General features: G+C 44.4%; 1 protein-coding gene across 8 annotated transcripts; it reads left to right on the forward strand.

The window, feature by feature from the left end:
• The first annotated feature begins 1,238 nt into the window (after positions 1–1,238).
• Positions 1,239–27,387, forward strand: MAP3K8 (mitogen-activated protein kinase kinase kinase 8). Of its 8 annotated transcripts, none has more exons than XM_073885457.1 (10): positions 1,393–1,621; positions 2,342–2,527; positions 3,944–4,156; positions 5,755–6,113; positions 12,520–12,687; positions 14,894–15,155; positions 16,340–16,446; positions 21,181–21,333; positions 21,977–22,223; positions 23,171–27,387. In XM_073885457.1, the coding sequence occupies exons 4-10, from the start codon at positions 5,778–5,780 to the stop codon at positions 23,299–23,301; spliced, it is 1,404 nt and encodes a 467-aa protein (XP_073741558.1). In that variant the 5' UTR covers positions 1,393–1,621; positions 2,342–2,527; positions 3,944–4,156; positions 5,755–5,777; the 3' UTR covers positions 23,302–27,387. The 8 variants fall into 8 exon arrangements, with proteins under 8 accessions (XP_073741560.1, XP_073741558.1, XP_025741629.1 ...); XM_073885458.1 differs by lacking the exon at positions 1,393–1,621 and adding an exon at positions 1,845–2,006 and having other exon boundaries at positions 2,342–2,612; XM_073885456.1 differs by lacking the exon at positions 1,393–1,621 and adding an exon at positions 1,845–2,006.

A 27,387-nucleotide genomic window follows, 5' to 3' on the forward strand; every position in this document is an offset into this window, starting at 1 on the left:
TAGCCTAGGTCCGTCAGCAATTTTCATAGGACTCCTCTGGATCGGAACAGCAACTCACTTTCCACAGAAGAAGCGTGGAAAGCTCTAGAGCGGGTCCGACGCCGTTTTGAAAGCGCGGGGTAGAATGAGAGTGGGTACTGGAAAAGACCGGGCGTGGATTGAGTCGAGGGGCTTTTGAATCTGGGCCCTCTGCCTGGGACGCCCAACGTCCTGGTCGGTAAGAGCCAGAGAATATCCACCTTACATTCTCTCTTTCTCCGGGCCGTCTTGCAAAATGTCTGGTTTATAGTAGGTGCTTGATACTAGGGAAGTACTGAGAGGCGAGGGGGTAGTGAGTTGCGACTCAGGTATTGGGAATGCCCTGCAGAGTGATTTTGTGGACAGAGGCGCTATTTTCCCTAAAACTGGCTTCCTGCGTCACCTGGAGGAAACAATTTCCACTCAACAAGGAAGAATACTATGAACACACTTTGATCTTCCCAAGCTGTACAGAAAACCCCAGATTCGCAGCCGGGGTTAGGAGGGGGCGATCAGTACGGCTACATTTCGTAATGGGACGGTGCCGCCAAATAACCCGTTCCAAGAAAGGCTGCAGAGAACAAAACTAGGTTTTTGCTGTCGGAGGACACCGGCCCCTCTCCGGGTGCTACACCACCAGGTTCTGGCCCCCCTTGCGGTAACCTCTGCCAAACCTTTATACTGGGGGCCGTGCGTGCGAACCACGGATCCTGGCACTCACTGTGTGTGGACGTGAACCGAAAAGTGGCAGGGCGAACCCGCGCTACCCGCCGTCGGGTGCTCGGACGCGGTTCTGAGAGAAGGCCAGAAGCCCACTGCGCCTCGGTCCTCCGGAGCGTGCGGGTGGGCGCAGGAAAGGGCCAGGGCCGCTCGCCCTCCCCGCCGCGGTCCGGGACACCGGAGTAGCGCGGAGGGCGCCAGCACATTAGGGAACACGATCTTCTTACCGGGACTAGGAAGGGGTGCAGAGGCGCGGTCGCGGGGCGCCTTACACCACCAGGTTGTCGGGTCCCCCGGTTGGAGGGAAAATCCCTAGGTGTCCCATGCCCTGGACTAGAGCCGCGGCTGCTGTCCCGGGGCCCCTCGGGTGGCGTGGCGAATAGCCACTCCCGCGCTCGGCCGGCGCCCCACCCGGCGCCGCGCTCCGCTCGTCCCTAGTCCCGCCTTCCGCTCCGCCCGGGCGCCCCGAGGACACGCGGCGGCGGGGCGGGGGGGGGGGGGAGGAGGACGGAATTTCCCAGAGAGGGGGCTCCGGCTTCCCCGCAACGCGGCAGTCTGTTTCTGTTTACGGAGTGAAAGGGGAAATGGAAAAGGCGGGGAGGCGGCGGCTGGCGTCCGCTGCGCCGCCCCTCGGCCGGCTCAGACGCCGTGAGTCAGGGGCGGACGAGGGCGGCCTGGGAGGACAGCCTGGGCTGGAGGCACCGCGCTCACTGGTGCCCTCGGGTCGGGACGACGCGCCCCGCTCCGGGATCGGTCGCCCTGGCTCCAGCTTCCGCTGTCGCCAGACCTCGCCGTCCCGGCGCCCTCGACTCCGGGAGGGGGTGGGCCACCAGCGGTGCACTGAGCCGTCTGGGGGCCGCGGCTGCAGCGCTCCGCCCGCCAGGTAACCCTCCGTTCGGGGGCTTCTGGGTGTCTTTGTGGTGGCAGCCCTCCAGGGTGCCCCGAGGGTCCCCATCCTGAAGCGCGGCTGCCCCGGGCCAAGGGGCGAACTCCCGGGCTCCCGGAGGTGGGGGCGTGTCCGCCTTGCGCGCTACTGCGCTTCCGCGGTTCGCGCGCGTCGCGGCTGCCGCAGGCACAGCTGGAAAGCACCTTGCGCAAGGGTCTCACGCGGTGCAGACTCCGACTCCTCCCCCTTCCTCCTCCTTCCCGGATCCCTAACGCGCGAGCAGTGCCGGTCCGGGCAGTGCGCGGGGACACAGAGACCCTCTGTCACCGTGCCTCCCGCCGCATACACCGCCCGGCCTGCTGCACTCTCCCCGCCGACGCCGGTGAGTGCGCCTCGGAGGCTGGGGACCCGGCTGCCGCCCGCCCAAGTCGTGGGGGCTTTTTATAATTTATAAGCCCTTGGTAGGCTTCCCCGGCTTTAAAGAATAGGAGGAGGGGAGTGGGGGCGGCGGTTGACGGAGCAGAGAACTTTTTGAATAGCTGAAACTTAATTTCACGCTTATGTAACCCGGACGCTATTCTGTGACTAAAGGGTCGTTATAGCAGAACGTGAATGGTGGGCTTTCGGTCTAAGAAGAAATGTTGGGGGGAGGGGAGAGATTATTTCACGGATGTTTCCCGGTCGTAATGTGATATCGGGACTCCAAAATTCTTCTAGTTCTGGGAGGAGAACGACGATTAGACAGAAGAACGGCGTGCACAGAGATTGCCCCAAAAGTTAATAAGGAAGGCCAGGAACTGCCTTTAAGAGAAACGGCTGTTTCACTTTTGGAAAGACATTTTGGCACGGAATAAAGAACCCCTACTAAAAACAGGGAAAGAAACACGACTACAGTTGCATTAGGTATCTGTGGCCTGTGTCTCATGTATTTGCCAAGTAGAATATAACCCGAATCCAGCAGATGCCCCCAACTCTCTGACGCGTTGAGGTTTGTATGCAGTACTTGCGACAGCTGGCCCTTAAGGCCTTTTTCTTACAAGGAAAATTGGGTAGTTGAGGTGTCTAGAGGTTTTGAAGCAGAGTGGCTGTGCTCCTATATAGCTAGAATGTGTAATTCTGGGGCTTTTGGAGAAAAAATATAATAAGAGATATGCCCTGAGGGGCAACGTACTATTTTGGCAGAAAAATCTTTTAAATGGGAAGTAACCAAAGGTATAATTATCCTTTGTTAGGCAGAGGTTTATATCTATAATCTTGGCCTTTTTTCGTTCACACTTGCTAGGAATTTCTCCACTTCTGTTTATGTAAATGGAAGTAGCCAAGAGTGTAACATTAATGAATAAGAATAGGGTTTCCTCTTGGTGTTATTGCTGATTTCTGAAATAACTCGAAGCAAATCATTCTGACAACAGCTGCCCATTTCTCCATTTCTAAGATGGTTGTAGTTGTCTACTCCATTGTCAAGTGGGGATTTTATGAGGATTTTTTATTGTAAACTCCCGTGGGGAAGAGTCTTTATTGGTAAAGTAGAATACCTTCACAATCCACAGTTTTTCTAGATGGCTACTGATCTGTATAACTCAGAAATCACTAGCGTGTTGTCTGCTTAATGAGGGTCTGAAAGTGCTGAGGCTTTTTGCAGGGACATTTAGCAGGCTGACTGGTCATCAGGGTTGCTGGGGTGTACTGATTTGCGTGACAGGAGCCCTGCTGTTGCTAAGGAATTATCCCTGGCATCAGTGTCCTACACTGCCCTCCCTCCCCTCTCCCCTCTCCCCCCTCCTCCGCCTCTCCCTCAGCACATAACTTAGGGGTGTGTGTGTTCAGACCGCTTAGGCTTCACACATAAATGCTCCAGACTTTCTGCAGAACTTAAAAATCAAAACCTGTCTTTACTCACTGGATCAGCTGACTGACTTGTAAACTGTGTGGACTTTTTTTCTTTCTTTCTTGAGTCATGTTACTCCTGGGAACTTTATTTTCTCTCTGGTGAGCCATTAGCTAAGTCCTGGAGCCTTGGAACTTTTCAGCCACTGGGGTCCTCCATCTGGCTGGTTTTGTTTCAACTTCCTTTTCTCAGTAAATTTTGCAAGCAGAAACTGCAACTGAATGGCCCAGGGAAATCAGAGTCGAATGTTCCTCTGTGAACCTAAGCAATTCCTTTCCTAACTCAAGACTCTAGGAGCCTGAATCGGTCTTCCTCAAAGGCACAGGAGATCTGTGAGGGGAGCTTCCATCGCTCTCTAGATGTGACTGTGGTTAACAGCTATCAAAGCACTTCAGAGGTTTTTGCTTTTTTGTCTTTGTCTCTTGTTCTAGATACAGCATTTAAAACCTTACTGTGAAGAAACCCAGGGAACAGGTAGCCGCATCCCATTTGCAGATAAGAAAGGAGGCCTAAGCAGTATCTGCAAAGCCAGGACTTCTCTGTGTTGTGCACATACCAGCAACTACGGAAGGCAGAGCTTTTTGACTCTGCACCAGACACCTTACACACCTGAACTTCTTTAAACCTCACAACTGCCCTATGAGGTAGGTGCTGTTATGCCTCCATTTCACAGACAGGGGAAGTAGAGGTGCAGAGTGGGTAAGGTGCCTGCCCAGGAACCTGTAGGCCATGAAGGAAGGGCTGGGAGTCCAGCCCAAGCAGCCTGAGTCCAGGTGGAATACCAGACTGCAGGATGCGAGAGATAGCATGCTTTCTGCAGAGACAGCTTGCATATCAGAAAATGGTCATCAAGTAAGTGAATAGCGTCCCTGGATTGCCTTGGTCTTTTCTCAAATGAATTTGGCTCAGAGGCCAAAGGTGGAGTGGTGGTCACCAGCGCTATAGGTGCCCCCCCCTCACCCCCCAGGTGGAACATTTCCTGGAGCTTTGTACTTGAGCTCCTCAGATGGAGGCCTGTGGCTTTTAGCACTGAGTATTGAATGCGTTAAAGGTTTGTGCTTTCAGGAACCAGAAGCATCTTTCAGAGAGGATTTCAGGAGCACAATAGTTTAAGTAGAAGTTCATGCCTCTAAATTCTCTTTTGTCTTAAATCCTTTTATCTTTAATCCTCTGGAATGGAATTGTTCTAAAATCCTCAGCAACAGCATCATTTTTTTTTTTTAATCCTGGGTTTACCTTCTTTTTCTCATTTACAGATCCCAGATGTAGCGCCTGATTTGCATAAAAGAACTAAAATACAGCACTGGTTAATGTAGTTAGCTTAGCTAGCCTTACCCGTGTCTTGCTTAGGATAGATTCGGCTGTCCTGGCCTCTTTGTAATACCACAACTTCTAGAGGGTGATTGATCTAAATATTACATTAACTTTCTTGGGTCATTGAGATACATTGTACAATTAAAGAATTCTGGTCTCAAGAGGAGACAGCTGATTCGCAGCTAAAAGAATCTTCCCCTTTCTCATAGGTCGCTGGCAGGAGGATTTGAGGCTTGTGGTCCCCAGTCTAAATAAGCTGTTTAATTTATTTGCATTGGAATTATTCCTGAAACTTGACCTATCATCATCAGTTTGCTTAGATTCAAATCCATTTTACAGGCTTTTGGCTGAGGGAGAAGCAGGCTCCCAAGGAGCAGGGAGCCCGATGCGGGACTCGATCCCAGGACCCTGGGATCATGACCTGAGCCGAAGGCAGACGCTTAACAACTGAGCCACCCAGGCGCCCCAGTTCTTTTTCTTTAAAGTCACCCAGGGCATGGAGGCCACAGAAGTCTGTGTGGGGAGGGTTGCTCCCTTGGAGGAGCAGTAGGGTTGGAAGCTGTCAAGGGCCAGGAGCCTCAGCTCCTCAGATTTCTGAGCTGCTCTTATTCATTCATGTTTATGTTTAGTGAAAGTTTGTTTTCAGTGGCTATAGCTGATGCCACCAGCTCAGTGAGTGAGTGAGTAAGGAGTAAGCTCTCTGGATCTCAAGTTTCCCTTCTGCAAAGTGAATGGCCGGACTAAAGGTTATCAAAGGTCCCTTTTTTCACCATCTGTCAACTTGAATTTACACACTCTTGACACAGAGCCCTCATTTTATAAACCGAGGCATATGGAAGCCTGTTCCCAATCCTTTGCTGTCATTTTCCCATTGGTCTTAAAGGCAAATACAAATATGGTAACTAACTGTTTGTCTTTTCTTTTGCAGACTCTCTAGAAAGCATAACAGTGATGGAGTACATGAGCACTGGAAGTGACAATAAAGAAGAGATCGATTTATTAATTAAACACTTGAACGTGTCCGATGTAATAGACATTATGGAAAATCTTTACACAAGTGAAGAGCCAGCAGTTTATGAACCCAGTCTCATGACCATGTGTCAAAACAGTAATCAAAATGAGGAGCGTTCAGAATCTCTGCTGCTCAGTGGCCAAGAGGTGCCTTGGTTGTCATCGGTCAGATATGGAACTGTGGAGGATTTGCTTGCCTTTGCAAACCACATATCCAACACCGCAAAGCGTTTTTATGGACACCGGCCTCAGGAATCTGGAATTTTATTAAATATGGTATGTTTTTTTCCTGATCAGTTGAGTGCTGTGTGTTCAGCTTTACTCCTGCAGCTTCATGTAAGCAGAGGGCCAGTTAAACTTGGTTTAGACTGGCTACCATATGCGACTTTTAAAAACATAGTATCTGTAAGAATCATCTCCGTGTTAAAGATGCAAAAAAGGTCTTCAGTCAAAGTTCCACTTAAAGAATCTTTTCCATGTGTCAGTGACAGTCATACGAATAGGTCATTAAGAAGAATGTCTTTTAACTTAACAATTCATTAGAAAGCTCATTCATCAGGTAGGCAGAAGAAGACTTCATCTGAGGGGAATCAATACTTTATCTTTAATTAATATTTTTGAAAACTGGATTTTTTTTGCTCCTCTCTTGTCACATCTTGGAATGTCACAATATTAATACTGGCTAACTTCAGTTCTTGCAGAAATATGGTTTGCAGGCAATAAATAGCAATGCACAGATTCACTCTCTTTAATTGGCAAAGTATGAATGGCAAATGAGATATTTCTTTAGTCATACCAAGTATGCAGATAATCCAAAATATTGTGACAACACGTTGTCACAATAGTTGATCAGATGATGTGTTTGGGTGTGCCTGGGATTCTGGCAGTCTTAGTGTGTCAGAGGTGAATGTAAATGTTGGCTAGAGGTCATCTAATCTTTTAAAAAGGACATTTTGCAAAAGAGTAGGTAGTAACTTGCAAAATGTGCATATTGATGGAAGTGACTCCTTTTCTTTAGGTGCTAGTTTTATGTGGCAAAATGGCTAATGTAGGGGGAGGGTCAGTGTTGAACGATTGGAGTCTGGACAAACTACTTAACTTTTTTCTTTTTTTTTAAGTAGTACATTCATTCAGTTGAAAACAACACAGTAATTTAGGTCAGCTATGTAGTAAATTGTTTTGTTAGAAACCAGTTGTGTTTAGCTCCAGCTCAATTTGGAGCAAGATTACTTTTTGCATAGTTGCATGACTTGCTTTGGTCTGGATATACCAAACTGTGTTTAATAGTTGACTAAGTACTTTACCTTGAGAATATTACTTCTTATACATGGAAGTAATATTGAACTAGGAGCACTACCTAATTTTCTTAACATTAGGACTACCTAATTTTTTTAACATTGTCCTAAACAAAATATTTTTGCTTATAAATATGTAGAAACTTGCATTCATTTCTCCTGGCCCATCAGACTGAAGAGAGGTGGGCCATGGAACTTTATTGGGAATGTACAGAATAGAGCAGGAAAATTATAAGGAATACAAAGAAATAGCTTTCCTAAAGGTTTTGGAGTGGAGGAAAACAAAAAAGCCAATGCAAAAAAGGAGAGAAACAAAGACATTACAAGGAAGTGCAAATTTTTTTTATAGATTTTATTTATTTATTTGAGAGAGAGAATGAGATAGAGAGAGCACGAGAGGGAAGAGGGTCAGAGGGAGAAGCAGACTCCCTGCTGAGCAGGGAGCCCGATGCGGGACTCGATCCCGGGACTCCAGGATCATGACCTGAGCCGAAGGCAGTCGCTTAACCAACTGAGCCACCCAGGCGCCCAGGAAGTGCAAATTTTATCAGCAAAGGCTAGGAGTAAAATGTTGTCAGTCCCAGCTGTGGAGTCTATGCTCAATAAGTGAACAAATGCATATTCAGGAGAAAATTTAAGACTACATATCATAAAAGCAGGGATCTTTAAAACTTTAAAAAGATTTTAATTTAAAAATGATCAAGAATATAAAGCAAGAAGTTTTAAAACCAGAGTGGAATAACAGGAGAACCTCAAAATCTGCAGGAATGCAGACCATGCCTCACTGGGAAAATCATCCCAGTGGTCGATGACTCTCGGGGCTGTGGTTGACTCTTCTGTTGCTAAGCTTAAGAATCGGATACATCCTATGACTGCTAGTAACCAATGCCAGGTCCATGCTTTATAAATAATGGCATAGGAATCGTGACTTGCCATGCTTGACCTTTGGCAGTTCGAGACAAGCCATGGTTTGCTTTTGGCTCCCACTCATCCTCACATGGTGCTCTCCTTGGAACCATCCTGTGTTCGAGATCTTTGTCTTCTTGAGGCCCTCCCCCTAAGACCCTATCAAAACTTTTCCATTCTGGGCTTCATTTGCTGCTATCTGTTTCTCTGCTTTAATAAATGATCACTCATTATCTAACAGACAGACAAGCTGGTTCCAAGGTAAAGTTCATCTATAAAGTGTATCTGCATATGGACCAAATGTCTTCATTCAAGTATTCATCCATTCACTTGCCAGACATAGGTCAGATATCAACAATGTATCAGGTACTTTTCCAGGCGCAACAGATCCAGTATGGAAGAGTCCGGGCTCTCTGGTAGCTTACTGCCTGGTGAAGGCCTGAGGCAAGTAAACAGGTGATTATAATGCCGTGTGCTACTTCCCGATACAACTACACCCTGATTGCTATGGGGATGCTCAGACAGGGCACCTCACGTGGCCACAAGGGAAGAGAGACTGCCAGAGAGGCTTCTAAAAGGAACTGATGCCTAAACTGTTGAGTTGGAGTCCGCCAGATAAAGGGGATGGAGAGTGGAGAGTGTTCCAGATGAGAATAGCATGTCCAAAGGCCCAGGGGCGCATAGACACATGGTGTGTTCCTGGCAGCCAACAACCATAAAGCCCATGGAGTTAATTAGACAGGGTGGAGGATCAGGAATTACAAAAATATCCTGCAACATTGGCACATAAAATGTTGGTCTGCACGTGTATGCAAATGTGTGCTCTCTTTCTAAAAATATTTGATAAAGATTCTACCAACATCCGGCAGGACCTGGGGAAGAAACTTTAGGAGACCAACCTAGGTGTTGCTTGGTATGAGAGTGCTATGGGTTATTTATACTCTAGACCAATTCATAACCTGAGTGGGGAATGAATAACTGAAAATGGGTTGCAAAGACTGAACTCATTGATGATTAAACGGGGAGCTGGAGGGCCCCAAAGGGCTCGCTCATAGATACGGGTGTGAGATGTGGGAATGCTGTTCCTCAGGGGTTAGTCATGGAGTCCTGGCTTCTCAGGGTTGGAAAAACCTTAAAGATACTTGAGTCAAGCCCTCTGTCTGATGCTTACGTCACCCTGATCATCATATTCGATAATTGTTGGAACATTTTGGTCTGTGCCTGAAAATCTCCTTTGACAAAGTTTATCACATACTGGGGCATTTAATTTCATATTTAGCTAATTCTGATTGTAGGAAAGTCCTCCCTCGTAATGCACTAAAGTCTGTCTCTGACTCTCCTTAGCCCTAGTCCTACTTTTTGGCCATAAAAAAGGTATAGATGTTGAGTAGTGTGAGGATGAAGGCCCATGAATTACAGTGCCTGGGTATGTATTTCAGCTCTGAGATGGATTAGCTGTGTGACTTTGGGCTAGTAACCCCTCCATGGCTCAGTTTACTCATCTGTAAAATGGGTCACATCATAGCACTCACTCTGTGGGGCTATTGTGTGGGACAAATAAGGAATGCATGGGACCTGTTTACACAGAGTGAGTGTTGAAAGAGTGCAAGCCATTGTGGTAGTTGCTGTTGCAAATAATTGTTACTCTCCTTTAGGACGGTCTTTCCAATACTTTAAAACTTGCATGTTCCCCACATCTTCTCGCCTCTGTCGCAAACACTTCTCATTGTGTCTGCTACTTGTCACCGGAGGGTTGCTTTCATCCTCAACCTGGGTTGCACCCTTGGAACTCAAGCCCGGGTCAGTGTCTGCCTTACAGCCCCGAACTTGAAGCATGGCAGTCCATTGAGTAGGAAAGAGCCACCTTTGCCTTCATTCTAGATAATATGCCTCTAGATAATAGCCCAAGGTTGTATTTGTGTCCTAGCAGCCATACATATCCTACAGGTTCTTTATGGAATTTATTCCTATTAAAGTACTTAAGAATTTTTCTCAAGGCCTGCTGCTGGGCCCAGCATTGTTTAGTGTCACTAGTCTGGAGAAGGAACTCAAAAGCCTGCTTATAATGTCTGCACTTGATGGTGGCTTTGCTTAAGCTGAAGAATTGGCAGACACGAGCAGCATAGAGTTCCATAGGATTATTTGGTAGGGTCCCTAAAAATAGGAAAAGAAGGGGGGTGGGGAAAACCATTGCAAACCCAAAGAGGGAAGGTCTAGGGCCAGGGGAAGAACCGGGGACTTTGCAGAAGTGCCTACTAGTCTGTGCTCGCCTATCACACTGAATGTGTCGGGGCCTATCATCAAAGGAGAACCTGCCTTTGGAGGCGTATCACCAGAACATGGGAGCTTGTAAGACAGGAATGAAGGAACTTGCAGTATTCCATCTAAAGAGGCGAAGGCTGAGGTGCTCAGTGACTTGTAAATGTAGGCTTTTAGTAACTGGCTTTTGATCCTGGCTAAGCTTTAATTCCTGTCTTCTGGAAGATAGAAGGCACACAGGAGATGGCTTTGGGGGTCAGACAGACCTGCGTTCGAATCCTGACTTTGTCATGGCCTAGTGAGTTACTTAACCTCTTGAAACCAGTTTCCTCATCTGTAAAGTGGAGATAAAAATAGTTCTTACCTCCCAGGATGGCTGGGAGATCTAGATGAGAGCTGAGCACAGTGCCTTCCTTATAATTAACACTCATTGTATGGCTGCAGTGACTCTTCTTCATCCCTTGGGTCAAATTGGGCTATCACAGATTGAGTTGGACAAGAGTAAAACGTACACGAATGAAACCCTGAGTGGATAGCTGGAGCCGAGGTGAAACAGGAAACATAAATACTTAATAACGAGAACGAGGCAATGAGCAAGTATGGTTGAGTGCCGTGGGTATGGTTCTGTCTACATGTGGCAAGGGACTGCATTTATCATGTCCTTAGTGTGTTGTAAAAAGAGGACTTCAGTAACTTGAGGTGACACACTTCTTGAAAGGAGGTCATATTTCAAACAAGGCAAGACCCTGGGCTGTGGTGCTTCTTCATTTTCCTGCTAGGGCTCCACTCGGGGGCTGGCTCAGGGGAGTGCGCAGGAAATACTTCATTTTAAATGTAGTGACTTCACATCTCGAAGGATTGGAGTCTCCTCCTCTTCATTCCCTGACTAAGAGCACGTGCATCCATTTGTGAGCAGTAATGGAGCCTGAATGAATAACCCTGGGATTATTACAACTATTCTCTTGGCAGTGGCCTGCTGAGGGGCCCGCACATCTGCCAATGAATCAGGTGGTCATTCTTTTCCCATGTGGTCTGCATTCCCCTTCAGCCTCTTCTGCGCTTGAAATAACTTAATGTCACTTGGATAGTTTCACACTTCCCGAATTCATAATCTGAAGTCGTAAAGTTGCTAATTACATGGAGGCAAACCTTGTATTGTTGAGACTCTGTTCCCCTTGAGAGAGAACATGGTAAACATATTGTAGGCATGTGCTCCAGGTCATAACTCAAAATAACACATCTTATTAATTTATTCTCATATTTATCACTATAATTCTTTCTTTCTTTCTTTCTTTCTTTCTTTCTTTCTTTCTTTCTTTCTTTCTTTCTTTCTTTTTCTTTCTTTCTTTCTTTCTTTCTTTCTTTTTACTCTTAAAATTGAGATATACTTTATATGCAGTGAAATACACAGACCTTAAATGTCCGTTTTGTTGAGTTTTGACAAAAGCATCCACACTGCTCCCAGGATATATGTCTTTTAATTTTTGAGTCAACTGGTTTTGAAACCACTTGTTCCCAGTGTTGGCCTATTCAGGAGCTCTTGGAGGTTAAGGGTCATCTCTCTCTCTTGTTCATAGCTGCCCTCCTCGGCACCAAACACAGTGCCTGGTGCTTTTTATGCACTCAGTATATACTAAGTGAGCAAGTAGATGAGAAATAATTCTGCCCCTTACTTGATTTATGCAGCACTTTCAACTCATAGCTCTGGCATAACACCTTATTTTCCAGAATCCTCTACGATCATCAGTTTATTTCCACGCTCTCTCTCCGTATGCGTCATGTGTGAGTAATAGCTATGCGGACTAACAGGTTAGCACATTATAATTGGAAATGAGTCAACTTGCAGGCACAGTTTGTATTTATGCAATCTTTATTTTCAGCCTTTTGGTCACAATAGTCATGTTCCCTTAGATAAATAATTTTAAAAATTTTGACAATTAATTACTCACCAGGAGGTGGAATACGATCAGGTCTGACCAGGGACGTGTTTCTGTTACATGCTTTCTCTGGCTTGCTGAAGCTCTAAATATAGTCTCCCTACACTGTTAGGAATTACATAACAGTGACATTAATTTCAAACACTGCGCTGAGGAATGGGATTTAAAGTAACCATTTTCTAAAGGTGTGTCTTTTTGATCTAATGTAGCCAGTTTCTGAAGGGTGTGTCTTAGAAAAGGAGTCTGCTGGAATTCTCATCCTCCTGCCTGTTTGTTTTGTTGTAGGTAATCACTCCCCAGAATGGACGCTATCAAATAGACTCTGATGTTCTCCTCATCCCTTGGAAGCTGACTTATAGGAATATTGGCTCTGATTTCATACCTCGGGGGGCCTTTGGAAAAGTGTACTTAGCACAAGATATAAAGACTAAGAAAAGAATGGCGTGTAAATTGGTATGTACTTTATAACCAGACATCCTGCACCGTATGTATGTTTAGCACCGTGGCTCTTGTTTGTTGCCATTTGATTGGATCTTATGTAAGGGCGCCCTGTCCGAAAACATCCTTCTTTTTTTTGGACTTGCTTGCTCCCTGGGGTTCAGCCCCTAAGTCTGTTTAAGTGCATAGTTGGTTTTAATCTAGTTTGCGTTGATAAAGCAGAAAACGCTGCTGGCTTCTACAGCAGGACCTTGGATAACATCATCCCTCTTGCGGTAGGGTGGAGTGGAGGGGAGCTCTCCTGCAGGAGCAAATCTGTGTGCTGCTCTTTTATTCCCACCCACAGGGGAGGGAACCAGGCAGGGAAGCCAAGCTGGGAAAGCTGCAAGGCTTCACAAGACTGTAGATTAAAGGATTGAATATAAATAGACCAATTATTGCAAAGACCCTGTCTCTTCTTAAGTAGCCATTGCTGAGGCGTCCCTGCTTTGGAAGGCTGCCGAAGCTGGACACGTACACACCCTGTGACCCAGCAATTCTACTCCTATAGGCACACACCCAAGAGGCATGTGCACGTGCTCACCAAAAGCTATGCACGACTGTTCATCATAGCACTCTTTGTAATAGTCCCAAACTGGAAATTCTCCAGATGTCACAGTGTGGTATATTTACACAGTGGGATACTGTACAGTGAAGAGACCAAATGGTTTACAACTGTAATAGTGTGGATGAAACTCATCACCATATGTTAAGCCCAAACAGCCAGATACAAAGTAAGTTCTACTCTATGAGATTCCACTTCTATACAGGCCCAAAATAGGCTAAACAAATCCGTGCTGTTGGAAGTCAGGATAGTGGGTGCCCTTGAGGGGCAGTGACTGGCAGAGGTCAGGAAAGGGTTTCTGGGGGGGGGGGGGCTGGTAGAGTTCCATTTCTTGATCTACATGGTGGTGACATGGGTGTGTTCAGTTGAAAATTCATTGAGTTGGATACATAACCAGTTTTATGCATTTTGGTACGTCTGTTTCACTTTAAAAGTTTTTAAGAGTGCTCAAAAACTAATGATGTACTGTATGGTGACTAAGATAACATAATAAAATAAAAAAGTGATCCATATCCATCAAAAAATAAAAAGTAAAGTTTTTAAGAGTTCAATAAAATAAACTCCCTTTTGATTTGCTGAATCTGGCCATAGTGTATCTTATTGTAATTTAAAAAAAAAAAAAAGACCAACAATAGATTGGCCTCATTTGTTCCTTCATAAAGATTTGCTAGAGTATCTGTTCTCAAAAGAAAACAAGGAGATATTATAATAAGCCATTTGAAGCTTGCATTTAGAAGAGACATGTTCCAACTCTTTTAAGAGACTCTAGTGACATTTTAGAAAGGTCTTAGAACCAAAATGTCCTGTTTTACAGTTTCATCACAAAAGGCATGAAAAAAGAGCTTTGCAGGTTTGTTTTCTCTAGAGTACTTACATTTAATTTTTAAGCTGTATTTTTTTCTTAAAAAGAAAACCATGTAAGATGATTAACAACACTTAGCAGATTCAAAAGAATGTAGGTTGAAGAATGAGCTCTCTTTCCTTGAGGCAACTACTGTGAATGAGCTCTTATACGTCTTTCCAGAAAATTTCTATGGACATGGGTCATGTATGGCTTAAAGAGATTTTACAGATGGGAGCATAATGCATGTACTTGTGCATCTTGCTTTCTTCATCCGACTCTGTATTTTGGAGACATTACATATCTATCTGCACTGAAAGATCTACTTTTTTCTTTATTAGTGACTTTTGATTTTCCTTAGGATAGATTTTAAATGCATTGCCAGAGCATGAGCTGTGGGTCCAAAGACGTTATATTATCTCATAACAAGTGGAAATATTGAAAAGACAACCTAAAATCTAGGTGCCATAGAAAGTACATGCAAAATAGATGGGAAATTATCTCTCTTTTGATTCAATTACAAATAATTCTTTGGTTGGATTGCTACATTCTAAGTGAAAATAATATTTTACATTTTGTCCTTATTTTCTTATTTTGAACTGTTTACCTAAAGCTGATGTAATGTAAAAGCAGGTTTGAACATTATTTTAACTTGGCAGTATAATTTCATGCAGATCATGATCTCCTTGAAGGCATTTAATTGCCCTCTGGTTTGTGAGTTGACCTATCTCATATATATTTTTGTCTAGAATCTTACTGGTATTTTTGTGTTCTAGATCCCAGTAGATCAATTTAAGCCGTCTGATGTGGAAATCCAGGCCTGCTTCCGGCACGAGAACATCGCTGAGTTATACGGCGCTGTGCTCTGGGGTGAAACTGTGCACCTCTTTATGGAAGCAGGCGAGGGAGGGTCTGTTCTCGAGAAACTGGAGAGCTGTGGACCAATGAGAGAATTTGAAATTATTTGGGTGACAAAGCATGTTCTCAAGGGACTCGATTTTCTACACTCAAAGAAAGTGATTCATCACGATATTAAACGTGAGTTACGTTTGGATGTGTAACCCCTTTGGCTTAGAGACGAGTTGGACAGGAGGCAGATGGGCTCCTCTCTTCAGTCTGAAGATCCTCGGTGGTGGAGAGGAGAGCTGCCCTCGAGGGCTTTCCACCTTCCTCCCCTGTGCTCATGCAACAGGTTTTAGCACCAAATGCCAAAGACCCACTATCAACCCTTACTATTTAATGCTACATTGAACTAACAAAACTTTTACTTTAAAAAAAAATGGGTATTTTACTTTTTCATTTTTGGAAAGTGGCATGATAATAATATGCTTATATCTTAGGATTTGAAAGTCCAGCTCCCGAGCATTATTATATTTTTCCAGCTTTATTGAGATATAACTGGCATAACATTGTGTAAGCCTAGGGTATATGATGTAATGATTTGCTATATGTATGTATTGCAAAAAGATTACCCCAATAGGCTTAGTTAACACATCCATCACCTCACATAGTTAAAATCGTGTGGGTGTGGTGAGAACTTTTAAAATCTACTCTCCCAGCTACTTTCAAATATATAATACAGCATTATTAACAATAGTCACCATGCTGTGTATTACATCCCCCCCAAACTTGCTCATCTTATCACTGGCAGTTTGTATGCTTTGACCGCCTTCACCCATTTCTGCCCCCCCCCCCCCCCCCCCCCGGCAACTGCAATCTGTTCTTTTTATGAGTTCATTTGTTTTAGATCGCATGGACTAGTGAGATTCGTACAGTATTCGTCTTTGTCTGACTTCTCTCAGTGATTTCGCTTAGATCTTCAAGGTTTCCTCCATGTTGTTGCAAAAGGCAGAATTCCATCCTTTTTTGTGGCTGAATAATATTCTCTTGTACGTGCACATACACACACATCGTATTTTCTTTATCCACTCATCTGTCCTGGACCCTTAGGTTGCTTCCATGACTCGGCCATTGTATCTTGAGCGTTGTCAGCGTGTGCAAGCATTTACTCCCGCACTGGCCGCGCTCTTGGCACATATGAAGTGATTTGCACTCGAATTCTCACTCGTATTTATCCTCCTCTTTTGAATATAATATAGTCGTCTCAGTAGGGAGCACATTTCAGGCTGTTCTGATTTGGGACTCATCATTTCAGGTGATGTTTTTATTTTATTTATGGGTATACAGGCAATTTTATCCTAAAAAATGTCCTCTTTTTATAGCTAGCAACATTGTCTTCATGTCTACAAAAGCTGTTTTGGTGGATTTTGGCCTAAGCGTTCAAATGACTGAAGATATCTATTTTCCTAAGGACCTTCGTGGAACAGAGGTAATTCTATTCCCACAGGAAAGGTCAATAGCTTTTTAAGAGTAAAATTTAAAAATGTTCTGGTGTTGTTGCAGAAAGGACAAAAAAAGGGGAGGAAAACCATTGCATCAAATGTTACTATCATGGAAACATGTTTAATGAGCAGTTGTTCTGTGCCAAGTACTAATTTTAGCATTTTATTTATTTTTTATTTTATCTTATTTTTTTAAAAGATTTTATTTATATATTTGACAGAGAGACAGCGAGAGAGGGAACACAAGCAGGGAGAGTGGGAGAGGGAGAAGCAGGCTTCCTGCTGAGCGGGGAGCCCGATGTGGGGCTCGATCCCAGGGCCCTGGGATCATGACCTGAGCCGAAGGCAGACGCTTAACGACTGAGCCACCCAGGCGCCCCTAATTGTAGCATTTTAAATTAATTATATTATTTAATCCTTATTATCATGCTATTATTAGTAAATACTGTTATTGTAGGCAAATACTATTATTTACAATAAGGGAATAAGCTTGAAGAAGTTAAAATAAATTGCCCAAAGTTACTCAGCTAGTGACAGATCTGGGACTTAAACCAATTTTTTTTGGAGTCTAAATTCTAACTACTATGTAACTTTTTAATATAACTAGTATATATATTCTTAGTATAACATATATATATATATTATTGTTTTGGTTCAATTAAAGTCATAATTGTCATAGTCGTTAATAATATATATTGAGGAACAACAATATTTTAGGCTTATCTTTAATTCTAGAGAGCCTATAATAAACTTAAAATTTATTATAGCACAAATAAATTGTATTTAGAGATATAAACTAGCTCTAATATTTATTTCATTTGTGAAGCAAAAGCAAAACCAAACCACAAACTTTTCTGAATGTAAATGAGTTTGTGAGGAATGCATTCATGGGTTTTCAAATAATATATTTAATTTAACATATACATGATTGGGCTGAAGAGTGGATTCATGTAGAAGCATCTATTGAACATGGCTATGCGTCAGGCTGTTGTGGGTATCGGGAGCACTGGCCAGGGGTCAACAAGGACTGTGGCCTTGGTGGTACTTCAGCAACCCCCACTCTTTGGTGAGAGGACCTATTTTAAATTTACCTGAATTATTAAAAAAGCAACAGTTTAGTTCATGGTAGATTATGATGGGCATGGGGTTGGATGCAACTGGGAAGGTAAATGTGAGTGGAAGCTGCCTCCCCGGCCCATGCTTAACTATCAGACCCTCCCAGCCCCATGCCCTCTCTCTGCTCTAAGTGCCCCCAGCAAATGGAGGGAGGGCACTTAGCTGTGCCTTTTCCTTAAGATTACCAGGTCAGGGGGCACCCGGTTGGCTCAGTCGGTTAAGCATCTGACTTCGGCTTGGCTTATGACCTCAGGGTCCTGGGATCGAGTCCCAAGTTGGGCTCTGCGTTCAGTGAGGAGTCTGCTTGTCTCCCTCTGCCTCTACCCCCCCTCTCAATTAAATAAAATCTTAAAAAAAAAAAAAAAGATTACCAGGTCAGTCTTAGTGTTTAACCAAATGACAGCCCTTAGTCTAGCTCGTAGATATATTGCACTGAACCCGATTGCAGTGCAAAAACAAGCAAACAAATAATCATCGTCTGAAACTAAAATTGTATTAGTTTTTTCTTAACTCTCTCAAAGCCAAAACTCTCCTGGGAAGCAGAAGAAATTGCTAGTATTACTGAAGTTATTCTGTAAAAGACTTGAGGAAGGATCCTCGATAGTTGTCTTTGAGCAGAATGATATTTAGAAGAGAAAACTCTAGACTTCTTTAAAAGAATGTTTTAGTCCCCAGATCTTAAGAATACTTCACCGAAGCACAAAATCTAATAAGACTTAATGCTTATGACATGTTTTTTTTGGAAAATGTTTCAGCATATTTTGGCATTAGTCAGAAGTTCAGATATGTGACATTCTACCCTTTTTCCTGGAGCCAGTTTGAGAAACAAACTATTTATGGTATTAAAGATAGAAAATACCTTTCTCTTCCCGGCAGTGTGATCAAATTGAACATTTTGCAATGGCTGGACAAAGAATTGTCTTCCTTGGGATTCTCTAACAGAAAGAGAATGTGTGCTTGAGCATGAGATAATAACATAGTGTTTACTCCTAAATAGTATTTTGGATTGAGTTATTTTCAGCAAATGTAAATTGCTTTTTACAAAGCACTAAACTGGCTTTGATGTTGAGAGTTATAAACTTTCTTCAAATCAGCCTGCATTTACTATCTGTATGGTGCTCACCAGTCGAAGTTTGATATTGGTGTGAAATCACCATTGAAAGCTTTCAGTGAGCTTATTTTAACTCTTCCTAGTTAAAGAGCCAATAAGATGTTGCTAGTTAAAGTCAACCATGTAGACTTACTTTCCTTTGGAACTTGATCACTTGACTGCTGAATAGCTGTAGATGATTGCTGATCCTTGCAGTGCAGCTGGTCTCCTCTGTTTGATCTCTCCCAGCATTCATATTCAGAACATTATACTGTAACCATAAAATATAAGCACAGTGTTAATCTGGCATATACTTAACTTACTGTTTTTTAATTACATCATACAGAGAAAGAATAATGAATGTAAATAGCTAATTAGAATTACCTTTTTTTTTTTTTTAAGAGAGAGAGGGCGTGGGGATAGAGGGGCAGATGGAGAGGGAGAGAGAGAGAGAATCTTAAGTAGGCTCCACACCCAGCATGGAGCCTAATGTGGGGCTCGATCTCACAACCCTGAGATCATGACCTGAGCTGAAATCAAGAGTCGGTTGCTTAATTGACTGAGCCACCCATGCGCCCTTAGGATTACTTTTATAGCGTGATTCTTTTTTAAAAGTTCTTATTTTCTTCTGAGCCTGTGATTGGGCTTACTTGATGTAAGTTAACATGTCATCATCACATGCACGCGCACGCTCATGCACACACACACACGTGACACATTTCTAATAAATGTGTTGAGAGGTGAAGGCCTTGACCCCCGGACATACAGGTTGCCTTGCATGGTTCCCACCGGGCCTATTTCATGCTTGCAGTCAGCCAGCCTGAAGAGTTCTTGAACACCATGCCCCGTTGCTCTGGCTCGGGTAGAGCCTACAGAAGCAGGAGCTCTGAGCCATGAACACTGGGGGATCTGCGTTCCGTGGTAGGGGGTGGGGGAGGAGCAGCTACGCCACCAAGTGGAGAGAATGCTGCATCCCTAAATGTGCCATCCCTGGGGGCCTCCAGAGCCCTGTATACAGAGCTGCTGTGGGTTACACCAAGAGTAAATACTTTGCCTGCTCTTTGCTTAGGAGGGCAAACAAGGGGAGAGGAGGTACACTATCCTCTATGGACAGCTAATCTCTCCCACTGCATATGTTTAACTTTGTGATTATATTTAGTAAGAAAGTCTGTGGGGATCCAAATGCTCTGCCTTCACTTCAGGAAATGTTTGAGAACAAGGAGCTCAGTTTAGCCTGTTCGTTCAGACAGACAGACAGAATGAGCAAGGGAACAAAAGCAAGCCAGCCAGGAAGTGTGTTGTAGGATGGTGTTGAATATGGTTAAGACGGGGAAACTGGGAAATTTTCCCAGTTTTTGTAAGCCAATTTTTTTGTTTTTTGTTTTTTTTTTTTTTTACTTACTGACTCTGAAATATATTCCCGGAACACTTACCCCTTTCTCCATATTCAGACGATGGGCAGCATAAACATTTCTTAATGTTAAATATTGATAATTAAGATTTTAACTACTGTATCTGTACCAGCCATAAATACAGATCATGGGTCACCAGCATTTGCTTGCTTTTTCTTTCTTTTTTAAGTTTATAAGCAGAGACTTCTTAGGAGAACTATTTCTGAAACTAGCCCTGCTTTTCCAGCCTGAAACCAATTTTAAAATGGCATGCGTTTAATATTTAGTCACCGGGCTACGTGGTAGGTAGAAATAAGAAGTAGTTTGTATAAATGACCAATTAGGACCACTTTTACAACATTACACTCGAAGTGCTTCTCTCCCATGTGATTGGTGTTAATACCCAGTGGATCTCTGCCACATTTTATCGTGGCAGATAAGTAGAGGTTTGGCAATTTAATGACAAATGTGAAGTGAAGATGTGTATTTGTAGTATTCATTTAAATATTGAAAGGAATTGTTTTTTTTAAGATTTTATTTATTTGCTTTTGTGCTTGTGCGTGAGAGAGCATGCGTGTGTGGGTGTATGAGTGGGAGCGGGCAGAGGGAGAAGCAGGCTCCCCGCTGAGCAGGGAGCCTGATGCAGAACTTGATCCCAGGATCCTGGGATCATGACCTGAGCTGAAGGCAGACGCTTAACCGACTGAGCCACCCAGGTGCCCAGAAGTGGTGTTTTAATAGAGAAGTTAAGCCTCGGTCAGTGCCTTCCAGAACCTTGATGAGTGGGTGTTCTACTCATCATCCACCCATCAACCCAGATGGGTTCTTGGCTGCAGGCCCATGGCTGCCCGGTCTACCTGTGTGTTCAGTATGTGGAAAAAGAGTGTTCTTTATTAGGCTGCAGATACACCTCAGGCCAAAGCTGCCTGACCACCTCCTCTGCCCCCCAAGGGTGTCCCTCTCCCTAGCTTCAGGGAGCATAGCCGTGACATGCTCTTCTGAAGGGCTAAAACGTGCAGTAATATGGTAAAGGTGGATGAGCCAGCTTCCAGAAATGGATGAGGGAAATGGACACCCCGGGAAATGGGGGAGAGTCAGACTGATGTTTTCTCCTTCTTTTTTAGATTTACATGAGCCCAGAGGTGATCCTATGCAGAGGCCATTCAACCAAAGCAGACATCTACAGCCTGGGAGCCACACTCATCCACATGCAGACGGGCACCCCGCCTTGGGTGAAGCGCTACCCTCGCTCAGCCTATCCCTCCTACCTCTACATAGTAAGTGGGGCTCAGCCGGGGCTGAGGGCGCAGGGGAGGTTCACCTGCTCAGGAGAGCTGCTGTCCCTCCTCTGTAACATACCCGAGTGGGATGATGTGAACTGGTGACTCAGGAGGCGAAGCTGAAAGTTCTTCCTACATGGAGGAAAGTCCCATTCCTGCAAAGAAGGCATTGCTCTTGCAGTGGGAATTGGCTAAAATGTGCATTGGGCATATATGCTATTCTGTTATTCGTGCCTCATAAAATGCCACTTAGTAGAGTCTGAGTAGCATAAATCTCTGAGCCAAAGAAACTGTGTATATGTTCTTTGAACACTTTCATAGAAGAGATATGAGATTATAGATCCCCAAGCCAGCTTGGATATAAGGAAACATGCCACTTCCATTTTACCACTGGGAGATCACAGAGCAGATCCTTCCCCTTTACAGCACCGTGACCCTTGAACTTCATTCACCCAAAGGATGGGTTTAACTCGGGGTGATTACGGAATTAAAGGGAAACTCGTGTAAGGGCATGACTGTAGTCGCTGCAGGGCGTGTAGTGGGAAACAAGTAACTTTCCAGGTCTTGTTCACCAGAACACTCGAACTGTTGAGGGTGTATTTTCGTACCGTTGGTGGTAAGAGAGCTGGTGTGTTGCTAGATCCACAAGCAGGCGCCCCCGTTGGAAGATATTGCGGATGATTGCGGCCCTGGCATGAGGTTGCTGATAGAGGCCGCCTTGGAGAGGAACCCCAATCACCGCCCGAGGGCAGCAGACCTACTCAAACACGACGCCCTGAACCCCCCCAGAGAGGATCAGCCACGCTGTCAGAGTCTGGACTCTGCCCTCTTTGAGCGGAAGAGGCTGCTGAGTAGGAAGGAGTTGGAGCTCCCTGAGAACATTGCGGGTATGGACACCTGCTACGTGCAGTGCCCCTTGCCTCCCTTCTTTCTCTGTCTACCTCAGACGGCCGACGCTGGTCCCGAGAGGGGTGGAAAAAGAGTACCGTGACGTCTTGAGTGCCATCAATTGTCTAGGAAGTCTCAGCAAGGATGTTATTTAGCAAAAGCATTAAAAAAAAAAATTGGCTAAATGACCAGCAAATCATAACATGTTTCAACACAAATGTAGGTAACAACAGTCCTTGAGAATCGCCTCTGACTTGCTTTTTTGCACGGGGGAGTATCATTTGCCTTTAAAAACAAACCAAGCCTGGCAATCTTGCTTGTTGGTTCTGCACAGGGTTCTGTTTCATGCAATTACAGTAAAGTCACGCCAGTCCTTGGTTGGAGACATCAGGGCACTGCTCCTGCACAGATAAAATATTGAATTTGAAGTCAACTTGGATTTTTGTCTTCCTCTGCTTAAAATCTCCTTGCCAGCCATGAATCTTTCCCACTTAGCAAAGTCAGTACACATTCCAGGAACATTGAATATGCACGGAGAGGGTTTCTATTTTTATTACTGAAATCTGTGGCATTCTTAATCCATTTAGGTCCAAACCCAGATGTCAAGCCTGGAATGTTTATTTGCATTTCATCCTCTTGTCTGACTTTTCTGTATTTAAAGAGAACCATCTGGGGTGTTAGAAAACATGCCAGAATTTCTAGCTAATTTCTTGTCCTCATTGACTCTTTTTCGAACCCTTTCGTCTATGTCATATTACATAAACTAGCCCACAGTCTATTACTCTAAGTCTGTAGGTTTTTAATTAAACCATAGCTTGAATGCTGTTTGATTAGGGCCAAGTGTTCGTTGTTTTTTTTTTTTTTCCCCCCAGAAAAAAACAGGTATTTATTGTTGAGCATGTCACCTGGTCATTAATTTTAGTTTTTTCAATGTTTCCCTTTTCAGATTCATCATGCACAGGAAGCACTGAGGAATCTGAGATGCTAAAGAGGCAACGTTCTCTCTACATAGACCTTGGGGCCCTGGCTGGCTATTTCAACCTTGTACGGGGTCCACCAACACTAGAATATGGTTGATCGGTGGCATCATTTGCTCTAAATAAGACTCAGCACTGGGCTCCTGGAAGCTGGTTCTGCTGACTCTACACCGGGGCTCTGTATAGGGAATCGGCCTCTGTATAGGGAAACAGATAAGGGCTCCCGTGACTCATGAATGTGACTCCACGTGGCTCCCATGGGTTTGATTCGTGAAGCTGCCTTGGTAGCCCCCAGTCTAAAGGTTCTCATGTCTCAGGTGGTGTAACTCAAAGGAAGTTGAGAGTTCATAGAAGGATCATTTCTGGTGACTGATTCCATTCACTGTGCACTTTGCTCAAAATGTTATAAATACTGAGAATATCACAAGGATAATGTCTTAGCCTGAAATTACTATTCTTGGTTCTAATTTAAGGTTGAGAACTTCGTTTAACTCAGATAATTGTTTTGTATATATTGGTGTATATTATATGATAACTCCTTGAGCCTTTGTAGGTAGGTTCTAGTATAAATTAAAGTCATTATATTTTGGGTGAATAGAATAATTTGAATATTATAGCAATAAGCTGGACTAGTGTCTTAAAAATGGCTGATTATTTAGGAGCCATCTGACAGCAGACCACTAGTGACAGGTTCTGTTATGTTCCTATGGAAACATTTTGTACTGTATATGCTATGCTTAAAACATTTAAAACATGATGTTTTGAATGTGGATAAAACTGTGTAAACCACATAATTTCTGTACATCCCAAAGGATGAGAACGTGACCTTTAAGAAAAATGGAAACATTTCTAAATTCTTAATGATGCTACTTTTGTAACTCTTCTGACTACTTTCTTCTAAGCATTTGTATATTAAAATAGCATACTGTGTATGTTTTATATCAAATGCCTCCATGAATTTTTCTTACCTATACATATATTTTTACTGTTGTGAATATGTGAGTAGTCCCACTTAAAGTATGTTTTTACATCATGCAAATGAAACCAACACTTTTATCCAGCATAATTGGTCAAATCAACCGAATAAACTCAGTATTTTATCTTAATTCTTGGAGAGAATGTGATTCTCAACTGGGACTGGGGGTGGCTTATGGGGGTTGGGATATAGGTTGGAGGAGAACGTGTATCATGAGGAAGCAAAGAACACCTGAGAGGTTTGCAAATTGTTCATAAGCCCCTCTTCTGTTGCTGCAGCCTTAAGCCATTGTTGTCTGGATTACGCCATGTCCCTCTGGCGCGTGGGCGCAGAAAAAGAATTGTCAGCCACGGGTTTAGGCTAAGTGTGGTTCTGTTTTGCATCTTGTTTTTATACATTTATACTACCTTTGAATATATGCTTGTCGGTTCTGTGTCTGTTGTTTGTCAAGTTAATAACTAACTTGTCTTGGGGGCGCCTGGGTGATTCAGTTGGTTAAGTGTCAGGACAGTGGTTTATGGCTTAGGTCCTGATCTCATGGGTTGTGAAATGGAGCCCCTCATTGGGCTCTGCACTCAGCGCAGAGCCTGGCTAAGTTTCTCTCTCTCCCTCTTCCTCTGACTGCCACCCTGGCTGTTTGTGCACTCTCTCTCTAAAAAACCGAAATGAAATAAATAAAATAACTAACTTGCCTTGCAGAAGGTAAATTTTAATCCCGAACACAAATCCTGATGAAAATTGTTGGATGGGAGTTGGATTCATTCGTTCTCTGAGCAAACCGTATGATGCGCTTCTGTGTGTGTTACCTAAAGCCATCCTTGGAATCCTCACAGCACACGCATGAAAGATGGACCGTTGTCTCCGGGTTTTTTGCAGAGGGGGAGCTGAAGCACAGTGAAGTAGGTCACTTTATGCTTCAGATCACAGAGCAGGTAAAGAGACAGAGCTGGTCATGGAAGCTAGGACTTTCTACCGCTAGTCCCCCTTTTCTTCCTCATTGTGCTCCTGGCAGGTGATAGACCATCATAGGTGGTGGATTGTCTTGCTGCAGAGAGCCCTGTGCTCTCGCTGGGATTCAGATCTCCAAATAAGGGCAGAGGTGGCTTCATCACCAACCTAATGAAGCTTCAGCCTCAGGGCCCCTCGCTTGCCTGGGCGCCCCCATGGCCCTGTGCCCGCATCTATATTATCCTACATCGGCTCTAACAAAACCTGGACCTGTCCCTGGGCCAAGGTGTACAACCTTTGATGATTTTCATGAAAAACCGAAACAGTCAATATGAATTGTTTAGTTAACAAATTCCATTGGGAGAAAAAGCATGCCTTTTAAATAAATTGGAGCTCTCATGGAAAGATCTGGGAATGTTTGCCAAAAGATGATCAGGGGCGGTGGGGGCCGAGAAAGCGGTCTTGAGGGGTAGCAGGGTACATTTGGGGCTGGGCTCTGTGCGCGGGGCACCTGCAGAGCTGTTGACCTAGGAAGCCAAGAGCTGCAGCCTGGGATGGGCCAGCAGATAGAGTCAGATTAAGAGAAGAAGGAGGCCCTGAGCTGGCCCTGAGGGAATCCATCATTTGCTTCCTGAGAAGGCAAGCAGTGGGGGCTGTCAGGCTTGAGTGTAGCTGGGACAGAATGATCACATCCTGAAACCTGCTTCTTGCCCCTCTGATAATTCCTGCTTCAGGCAACAAGGCTTCTGATTATGTGCGGACATTGAAATGCTTCATGGAAGACAGACTGGACCTTTCTGGCTTGGGTCTGGAGGTCATCACGTCTAAGCCCCTTGTTGGATAGGGTGGTCTCTAGATAAACTTGCTGGTCATCACGTGGCACATGCTGGAGCCATGCCTTCTGATTATCACTCCCCACCTTGTGCTTGCCTTGGGGTCTGTATAATAACCTGAAAGAGGTCAGGAAGAATGCCTACCAGGAATTTGCTGGCCCTAGTGGGGATTTGCCCAGCCTTGGACAGACAGCTCTCATCGGGGGTCAGCCAGCGCATCCACACCTCTGGAGCGAAGGTTCCACCAGGTGTCTGCCCTGGTGCCGAGTGCTGCAGTCGGACTTGAAGTCCGAGGCATGGATTCCTGTCAGCCCCCGTGTTCCTCCCTAGTGCATGCCTGTTATCAGACCGACTGAGCCAATCAATCTTTTCTTTTTTTTAAAGATTTTATTTATTTATTTGACAGAGAGAGACACAGCGAGAGAGGGAACACAAGCGGGGGAGTGGGAGAGGGAGAAGCAGGCTTCCCACGGAGCAGGGAGCCTGACGCGGGGCTCGATCCCAGGACCCTGGGATCACGACCTGAGCCCAAGGTAGACGCTTAACGACTGAGCCACCCAGGCGCCCCGCCACTCAAATCTTTTCTTGATAGCAAATGTCAGTCGTGTACCTCAATACGGAAGCCGGTGGCTGTGTACAGACTTGCTGTGATTTCAAATCCATGTTTTGAAAGCTCCTTATGGACAATGTTGTTTGTGTTTGAACTTGCTTTGAGTAACTTATTTTGATCAAATGGTTTTGAAATCGGATATTAGGACTTAGTTCTCGAACTCTCACACCTGGAGCGGAAAGGACCATTGTGTTACTGACACCACAGTAACGGCTGCGGTGTCCTCACTCGATGGAAAACCAAGAGGTTTGACCAGCAATTCGAGAGGGATCCGGCTAGATAAGACTACTCTTTGCTGATCTAAAGAGCTCTCCAGAGATCTTGAGACACCTGCTTCTGCCGTGGCTAGGATAGTCTCGGTCAGTAGGGCTGACAGTCTCAGGAAGAAGAGCGGACATCTACTCCTACCTTGGTGAGCCCACTCCTTGTAGCCCGTGGTGCAAACCGTGGAACAGTCTCTGGACCAATAACCTTCGGAGCAGCCCACCTTGCCTTCCAACAACGGCCCCATCGCCCGCCAGCTCCAGGCCGCAGCAGTGAGGGACCTACGCCGGCAGCTGATAACCGGCTTTTAATTGGAAGGCCTGACTACTCCACTGAGAACCAACTTGTACAAAGGTACCCCTCAACGAAATTTGGACTGTATTTCTTTCACCTTCCCGTTGCCTGGAACAATAGTGTAATTTATCTGTCATTGGTTTGGAGTATGTTATTCCTTTATTGGCTTATTAAGAGGCATTATCTTGTATGCTATTGGCTTGTGAAATATTACTATTATGAATTTTAATTCCCGTAATGAGTCTGTGTCAAATAAATTAT

Source organism: Callorhinus ursinus, unplaced genomic scaffold (assembly GCF_003265705.2).
Source record: "Callorhinus ursinus isolate GAN/ISIS: 27379988/994484 unplaced genomic scaffold, GSC_fseal_2.0 scaffold62, whole genome shotgun sequence".
Classification (NCBI taxonomy): Eukaryota; Metazoa; Chordata; class Mammalia; order Carnivora; family Otariidae; genus Callorhinus; species Callorhinus ursinus.

Excerpts from the sequence above, each read along its gene's own strand:
- MAP3K8 (XM_073885459.1), top strand. The coding sequence starts at position 5,778 with ATGGAGTACATGAGCACTGGAAGTGACAATAAAGAAGAGATCGATTTA. Across the intron at positions 6,114-12,519 it reads CTGGAATTTTATTAAATATG|GTAATCACTCCCCAGAATGG; the intron begins GTATGTTTTTTT and ends GTTTTGTTGTAG. Across the intron at positions 22,224-23,170 it reads GCTCCCTGAGAACATTGCGG|ATTCATCATGCACAGGAAGC; the intron begins GTATGGACACCT and ends TTCCCTTTTCAG.